Source organism: Phocoena phocoena, chromosome 12, assembly GCF_963924675.1.
Source record: "Phocoena phocoena chromosome 12, mPhoPho1.1, whole genome shotgun sequence".
NCBI classification, from domain to species: Eukaryota; Metazoa; Chordata; class Mammalia; order Artiodactyla; family Phocoenidae; genus Phocoena; species Phocoena phocoena.
Genome location: NC_089230.1, coordinates 79,011,266 through 79,019,811, shown reverse-complemented (window position 1 = coordinate 79,019,811; position 8,546 = coordinate 79,011,266). Strand labels below are relative to the sequence as shown.

The 8,546-nt window shown below is 44.3% G+C and overlaps 1 protein-coding gene and 1 pseudogene across 1 annotated transcript in view; one reads left to right on the top strand and one right to left on the bottom strand.

Moving 5' to 3' along the window:
* Window positions 1-764: 764 nt before the first annotated feature.
* The window catches only part of SENP6 (SUMO specific peptidase 6), a 101,502-nt gene continuing 93,720 nt past the window's right edge, over window positions 765-8,546 (top strand). The window contains exon 1 of the mRNA XM_065888734.1: window positions 765-816. Coding sequence (XP_065744806.1) covers window positions 765-816 — 52 coding nt within the window. The remainder of the gene's footprint in view (window positions 817-8,546) is intronic.
* LOC136132305 (protein LSM14 homolog A-like) lies at window positions 857-8,156 on the bottom strand (annotated as a pseudogene).

Below are 8,546 nucleotides of genomic sequence, written 5' to 3'. Positions count from 1 at the left end.
CCACCCGCAAGCGAGCTCGGGGTCCTGAGGGCGAGCCGCGCTGGGGTCTACAGGGTCGGCGGCGGGGTGGGGGCGGGGGGGGCGGGGGGGCGAGCGCGTTGTGGCGTCAGCGGCAACCGTGGGGGAGGAGCGGCGGCTGGCGCTGCTGTGGCGACGGACGCGAGGCGGTGGCGGAGGAGACCCACCACTGTCCACATGGACAGTCGCAGAGGTCTCGGCTGATACATTCGCGTCTGGGCGGGGTGGGCGGACGGCCTTAGCGGCGGCGGCTGTGGCTGCTGAAAGGAGCGGAGGGCCCGGGGGCGCCTGACGGTCGCGGAGACCTCACAAACCCGGGGCGGGGGGTGCGGCCATTTTACGGCCCGGGACTGAGGGAGGCGTGTTTGTGTGCTCGCCCTCAGACTCTCTTCCTGCGGGCCCGCCGCTAGGGGAAGCTTCTCGGGCGGCCTGGGCGGGCGGTGGATGGGGAGTCGCGGGCCGAGAGGCACCGGGCCCGGGAAGCGCCGTCGCCGCCGCTCGCGTTTGCCCGGCGGAGCCTGAGGAGCCCAGGCCGCGGGTCTCGCCGCCCGCCCGCGGATAGGCCCGGGAGCCGGCCTGCTTTTGTGTAGGCCCGTCCGGACGGGTGAGCGCCGCCCGCCTGACGGCCGAGTCTTAGGCCCGCAACCCTGCGGCGGCTAACCTCCTGCGGCGCGGCCCCTCATCCCGGCTTACGCGGCGGCGGTGTGGGCCATGGATTAGGGAGGCGGCGGCGTGGGAGGAGGAAGATGGCGGCTGGCAAGAGCGACGGCAGCGCCGGGGAGATTACTTTTCTAGAAGGTACATCAATTTCTGCCCTCGAGGGGCTGGGGGTGGGGAACTACAGGAAAATGTGGGCCCCTGATTCCCGGCTATTCAGGTGTGGGCGCCGGCTGGGTTTGGGGGGCTGCGGGGCGCTGGCGGGCGCGCTGGGTCCGAGTCCGTGCGAGCTAGGGGCTCGGCCGGGAGCCGGGAGGCCGAGGGGGCGTCGGTGGACCGGCCGGGAGCCGGAGTTGATGCGTGTCCTTTGACATGTTTTTTCTTTTTTTGGTTTCTCCGTGGTGGCCTAAGGATGAGAGCAGATTACGCTCGGGTCTCGTTTGGTGTTCATGGAAAGTTTCAAATCGCTAAGGTTGGGTGAGATCGGGGGCCAGTCCACGTAGGGAGGGGAGAGGTAGTTTCCTGAGCTTGTTTTATACGCCCGTCCCCGTCTTTCTTTTTTCGCGGAGCTTCAGGCTTCCTCTTGCAGCCAGCATTCAGATTAGGCCTGGCTCTGTCAGGTAATCTTACGAAATGTGTTTTGTTAACGATATTTTAGAAAATAATTTATCGGAAAAAAAGAGAACGAGATTCACAGTGTCAATTTTGGGACAGTCACCCAAGCTGATAGACGAAGTTTGAGTGGTTACATTTTAATTCATTTGTGAGGGAAAGTTAAACATTTGCTGTAGGCGGACTAAGCCAGTCTTAAGTAAGAAAAGCCATCTATTATTGTTGGGGATAATGGGTAACAGTATTGGCTCTTGGCCCACATATAAGGATCCCTAAAATACGGCTAGATTCGTTGTCGTTGTGGAACTCTCAACGTTTATTGCGTAATTCGACTGTGGATTCACCGTTTGTGCCGGTAATTAGGTTTATAAATATGTTTGGGAGAGCGGGTTTATGAGTGTGGGTCTGTCTGCTGTGCGGTGACTTAAAAAAAGATTTAACTCCTCTTCGGATAATGTTGCAAAGATGAATTTCATATGGGGTAAAAGGAGTACTTTAAAGATAACTAGTTGGAAACATTTCTGAATTAAGAAAGTACAACTTCACTGTGGTACAAGGTCTTCTAAGAGGGTGTGTGGAAGGGTGGGTATGCCGAGTTTACAGTTTTATTAACTGCACCTGGAATAGGGCCTGGAACACAGTAGGTACTCAGTATTAGGCTAATGAACAAATGGGTACTAATGGAGCTGAGTGGGAAAAGAAACCTTAATTTTCTTAATCTTCCTTGGAGTGTAGCAGAGCCAAAAACAAAAATTTACCTTGTGTGCAAACCAGCCTTTATTTAAAAGTGATGAGAGTTTTATATGAGATTTGTGGTAAGAAGGTGTGGAAAACTTGCAAGTTTTTCTGGGTTCACTTCGTATTTCTTTTATTCTATCTCCATTCTTGTTTGGGCAGAATGGTTACCTGTCAGGGGCTGAGAGTGGTGCAGCTTGTGTTACAGGTGGTGCTATGTGATGAACATAGGGAGAATAGAAAGAGCATAAATAAGGCCAACAGATACAAGGCCAATGTGAAATTTAAAACTGTTGCTTTTAGTTTACTCTGACTTAAGGGTCTGTGAATTGCTCTAGGGGTTAAACTTGAGTTTCACCATGTCTCCTTCAGCATTCTCAGAAAGCAAGTGAATGGTACCTTGTTTAGAATATGAGCATAAGGGAGAGCAGGCATTTCAGTTTTTCGTATACTGTACTGAATCTTTTGAAATAAATGGAATGATATTTAGTACCTGTATTTTTTGTGTTTAATATTTTGTATTTAATTCTTTTGGTTCTTTACACTTTTAATGATAAAATACTCCAATATAGCTTGCCAGATATTCATTCATCAAATATTTATAGTGGCCTACTCTGTACTAGGCACTTTACCAAGGTGAATACAGCAGTGCATAAGACAGTTAGGGTCCTTGCCTTTATGGGACTTACATTTTAGTGGGAGGGACTTTTTATAAATAAGTAAAAGTTAATCCATTTAAAACACTCTTACCCCATTTTTTCCACATAGTTTCCTTCTTCACTTTATTTAGATCTGCTCAGACCTGACAACCTACTTACAGTGTCATGCTGCCACACATGTACAAACACATGGTATTCCCTTTAACTTTTATTTTTCATGGTAGCACTTTTCACATGATAAATTTGGTATTCCCTTTAACTTTTATTTTTCATGGTAGCACTTTTCACATGATAAATTTATGTCTTCATGGTTTTTAGTCCTATTAAAATATAAGCTCCGTGAAAGCAATGGCTTTCTCTTTTCACCATCATATTTCTTGCATGTGGAGCATATTTATTTGTTGTTAGTGAAATAAACAGGGTGATAATAGTGTGATAAAGGCTATGGAAGAAAAATACAGAGCAGTGGATGAATGAGAAAGCCATTTTACAGTGTTAAAGTCAAGAAAGGCCTTACTGAGGTCACACATGTATTAAGGTAATACCTTAACTGTGGGACTAGAGTATGACAGAGGGCATGATGTCTCTAAAGGTTCCAAGATGATATAGGATTCCATTTGTTTAAAAAAAGGAGGTCATTATGGCTGAAACATAGCAAGCAAAGAAGAGAGTGATATGAAAGAGAGGTAGCAGATCATGCAAGATCATGAATTTTTATTTGATTCTAAGAAGTAGGAAGTCATTGAAGTGTTTGGGACAAAGGGGTGTAATGATACGGTTTATCTTTGTTTTAAAAAAAAACCGCTTTGCTCCTGGAGTGAGTTAGTGGAGAGCAAGAGTAAAATAAAAGCAGGGGTATTACTTAGGAGAGTATTGTAGCAGTCTGAAAAATAGATGGGCTTGGATTAGGATGGTAGCAGTGGCAGTTGGGGAAGAGGAGTGGATAGATCGAAGATCCGTTTGGATGTAGAGCTTACAGGACTTCCTGATGCATTGCATATTGAGGATCAGGGTAAGGGAGGAATCAAAGATGACTCCTAGGGTTTTGGTTTGAGGTGTTGCAGGGGGGCGCGGGATTCCATTCACTGAGATGGAGTAGACTGGCAGAGGAATGAGAAGTAAGTTAATAGCTCTACTTTGGTCTCCTTAAGTTTGAGGTGCTTGTTTGTTGTCCATTTTCTAAATTATGTTTTACATTCTTATAAAATATTAAGTAAAAAACTAATTCCATTTCCTTTTCTGGCTTCTTTAGGGAAAAGAGACCTATTGGTTACTATTGTACTTTATTTTGTTGGTATAGTATCACACTGAAATTGTGTGAATTTAATTAGGCCACAGCTTGTATTGAATTTTTTCTTTCCCCTCTTTGATTTGTTTCTTTCTCTTCTATTCACTTAAGGTTGTCTTCTGCCCCTTTTCCACTTGTGATAGCTAGTTTGGCAGATTTCTCTTTTGTTTATTCATTCAAAGGATATTTATTGAGCAACTGTAACATTGTAGGTACTGTGCTGAGAGTCACAGTGGGGGAGGGAAGGCGGTTTCCCCTTGGAGTTTCCAGTCCAGTGAGGGGAGTCAGTAATCAAATAAGCATACTTGTAAGTGTAAAATTTCAACTGTCAAGTGCAACCAAAGGGGATTATTTGTAATAATGAGAATTTGATCTAATCAGGGCAGTTTGAAGGGTGAATAGGAGAGGGAAGGGTGGAGAGATAGAGCTTTCCAGCCAGGGGGAATACAATAGAGGAAGCATGGCACGTTTAGGGAACTGAAAGGACAGTGTGGTGCTAGTAAGGAGAGTGGTACAAGATAAGACTGGAGGTTAACATCATCAGCTTTGTTTCAGAAAAGGTCATTGGCTCCCACACGGAAATAGCTCTAGAGAGGGGCAGAAGATTATTGTCGAGATCAGTTTGGAGACTTGTAGTATAGGGCAAAGGTGACGGTAGTTAGCTCGTTCTTGTAACCTTTCTTTTGATATTCTCCCCCTTCTTTTCTCCTCTGTCAAGTCTACCTCCTCTCTCATTTCTTTTTCTTTATTATACTGTTCTTGTTCATTCTAGCTTTCCCATTACCTTTTTTCTTCTACCAACTAATTGCTTCACCAATATTTTCTCCCATTTTTTCTGCTTTCCCTTTCATATGTATGTATGTGTGGGTGTGTGTATTTTCTACTTTGTTTTCGTTCTTTTAATGCTTGCCTTCTCTCTCATTTGAATTCTAGTTTTTATTGTTGTCTTTCACTTACTACTTTTCTTTTTCTAGGTATTAGCTGATTGTTCTTGATATATTCTAGATTGACTAGTGTAGTGAGACAGAACAGAATGAAGTTATGTATTCCGTATGTCTAGACTTCTGTAAGTTAATTGTTCCTGTTGCCATTACAAAAGTATGTTGACTGTTTGAAATCAAGTGGTGTAGAGGGGTTATATGACCTAGAGCAAGTAAGTGGGGCAGTCAGAACTGGAGCTTGGGACCTGTCCTATAGCCTTAACCTCCTTCAGCATTTCCTTCCTTCTTTCCTCCCTCCTTCCCTTCTTTATCCCTTTGCTTTCCCATTCTTCTTACCTATTTAACCTTGGGGGTGGGAGTGGACAAGAGACGGGAAAATAATAGGGAGTTATGGGGAGTTACCATTTACTGATGAAGCAGCGCTCTTAAGAGGGCAAAAGCTGAAGCCACAGGTCTCTTAAGGCCCAACTTCAGAAATTATACAGTGTCACTTCTGTCACGTTCGAGTGGCCAGAAGGCCACAGAGCCAGCCCAGATTCAAGAGGAGGGGAAGGAGAACCATCACTCAGCAGGAACAGTGGGAAAGAATTTGCAGCCATCTTTAATCCATGCAGCCATCTTTCCTCTCCCAAACCTCCCTGTTTTGGGGTTTTTTTTTTTTTTTTTTTTAATACTTTCAACAAAGTCATAGTATTTCTTAAACTTGAAAATGACAGTTCTTTTGAGATCCAAAAATTTCTAATTTCTGGACAGTTTAGGAAGCCAAAGGAAGAGAACAAACTAGACCACACATTTGTAATTTGTTTCAAAGGTATAAATAGCAACATAAACAGTCATTGGTTAACTTTCCTTTGATTAGGGACTGATTCAAGAATTTCTGAAACCAAGCAAGCATAAGTAAGAAGAAAAGAGGAAGAATGTTAGGAACTTTTCCTTCCTTTTTTTCTTTCATTCAGTGATGTCTGGGTCATGGTGGAGTTGTTATTGTTATCTTTCTCATTTTCATTACCTAAACTCTTAGAAACATGGTCACCACTATTTACAGTATTAAAAATTAAACATTATCTTGATACAAAACACAACAGTTAATCCATAAAGTCAGAGGCAGACTGTTGATCACAATTACAACCCACTTCATTTGTACAATTAGGTCACATTACTTGCAGTGATGCAACAATGGATGATGCAGTATTGTGAGCTGCAAATTATGGTTACCTACATCACCTAAAAAACAGAAAGTAGATATGTAGTATCCATTTGACCCTAAAAACAGAGTTACTTTTAGCCCGTTTTTTGGGCTACCTTAGGGTCTTGTACTTCTCAGAGCCTTCTGCATCCATCACCAGCAATTAGGACCTCTTGTCTCCTGGCTAAAATTGGAACAGTCCTAGGCAAATTGGAACATGTGGACACTCTGCCTTGTCCCACGTTAACAGCAACTACTTTGAGGCCATCTATAGGCTTGAAACTATAGGCTTGAAAAGTAAGACAGCAAGCCATATTCTGACCTTGTTTTGGGAGAATTTTGTTTTTTTTGCAGTACGCGGGCCTCTCACTGTTGTGGCCTTTCCGGTTGCGGAGCACAGGCTCCGGACGCGGAGGCTCAGCGGCCGTGGCTCACGGGCCCAGCTGCCCTGCGGCATGTGGGATCCTCCCGGACCAGGGCACAAACCTGTGTCCCCTGCATCGGCAGGCGGGACTCTCAACCACTGTGCCACCAGGGAAGCCCTCAGAGAGTTTTTTTTGTTGTTATTTCAAATACATTTCATGCTTGGTTTTGAATATGAGGGTTTTTTTCTCCCACATTAACTGCATTACAATCTTTGAAATATAGCAGGGAGAAAAAAACCAAACAGTGCTGGTGTACAGTGTATAACAAGTGTACTTTTTTATTTTTTGCAAAGACAGAAGCCATTTTTAAGGACATTAAGAGCTAGAAATTTCCCGAGACTTGTTTGTATACTATGTAATAACTTTGTTGTCTTTCCTATATTAAAAAAAAAATCTGCAAACTTTCTGCCTCCACAACCTCCTGTGTATGAATCTGCCACTAAATCTTGGAGACATGGTGAAAATACTGCCTTTTACCACCATGACCCTTGGTGACTCTGTCTTCATGGAAACCAATATCTTCTCTGCCTCTGAAATTCCTATGCCACTGTTTGGATGAGGAGGGATTCCATATTTTGGCATTTAAACTTCTTTCTTCAGCTCAGGTTTGTCTCCATTCTCTATTATCACAGGAAATAAAAAACACTGATTTAATTTTGTCAGTATAGCAATTAAGTCTGCAAATCTTCATCAGCGTTTCCTTTACAAGTTTGAGTACCAACTCCTGAGTCTCTTTGTCTTCACCGTTCATAGGCTTTCCCTGTTTTTCAAGTTTATCTTCTTTTAATTTAAGTTTAATTATGACACTGTCAATTTTCTCCTTGTTGAATGATGCATTTGCACTTTCAGAATTAAAGTGTTTCATTGGTCCATCTCACTGAATACTGTTCCCCTGCCATCTTGATGGAGTTCTCCCCTTTCCTTGGAGCAGAAGGAGCATTTGGAGCCACTTGTCTCTCGCGATCATTTCTTAGGTTATTCGTTTTCTCTCTTTGGAACTTTGTGTGCTTGTGATAACTATATTTTAGAGATTGTGTATTCTGTGTGAAGATAGAACCAACTGCATTACTTTGGGGTAAGGTACCCACTGCTTGGTATTTCCATTCCATAGAAGATCAAGATGCTTCCAGCACCACCAACAGCATCAAACTGCTGCCTGATGTTGGCCTTGGACAGAACTAACTTATGCCAGCATCCTGCCGAAAGATCCATAGAAACCCACTGAATGGAATGAAGAGGTAGATAAACTGAGGGAACACTGAACAATACAGCTGGATCCTGAGGCAAAGAATATTGTGCTTTTGGTGGTTCACAGAGAAGTCTAATATTATTCTCAAGGATATAATATATTCAGACTTCATCTTCAGATAGTATTGGACAGTCTATTGGTCTGTCTCCTGTATCAAAAAATAAAGGTTGTATAGATTAGGAATTTAAGAAAACTCATCTCAGCTGGGTGATTTTTCTGCTTCATGAAGCGCCTGTGGGGGTTATTCAGTGGTAGCTTGGCTGGCCTGGAGACTCCAAGACAGCTTTATTCAAATGTCTGACTCTGGCCGGTATGGAAAGTTGGGCCCTTCCTTCTCCATGTGGTCGAAAGGCCTCTTCATGTGGTCTCTGCAGCGGGGTACCCATACTTGTAACATGGTGGCTTAGGGCTCCACGAGACTGCCTGTGGAGAATCTTGACAGGTTCTTGAGAAAGACTGGGGCTAAAGCACTACAGAGCCACCTAAAATTGCTTTATTGAGATTTCCTGACGTTTGCATTTAATTCGCTCTTTACGGTTTCTTTTAGTGCTTTTATATTTCTTTTTTTTTTTTTTTTTTTTGCGGTACGCGGGCCTCTCACTGTTGTGGCCTCTCCCGTTGGGGAGCACAGGCTCCGGACGCGCAGGCTCAGCGGCCATGGCTCACGGGCCCAGCCGCTCCGCGGCATGTGTGGTCCTCCTGGACCGCGGCACGAACCCGTGTCCCCTGCATCGGCAGGCGGACTCTCAACCACTGCGCCACCAGGGAAGCCCTGC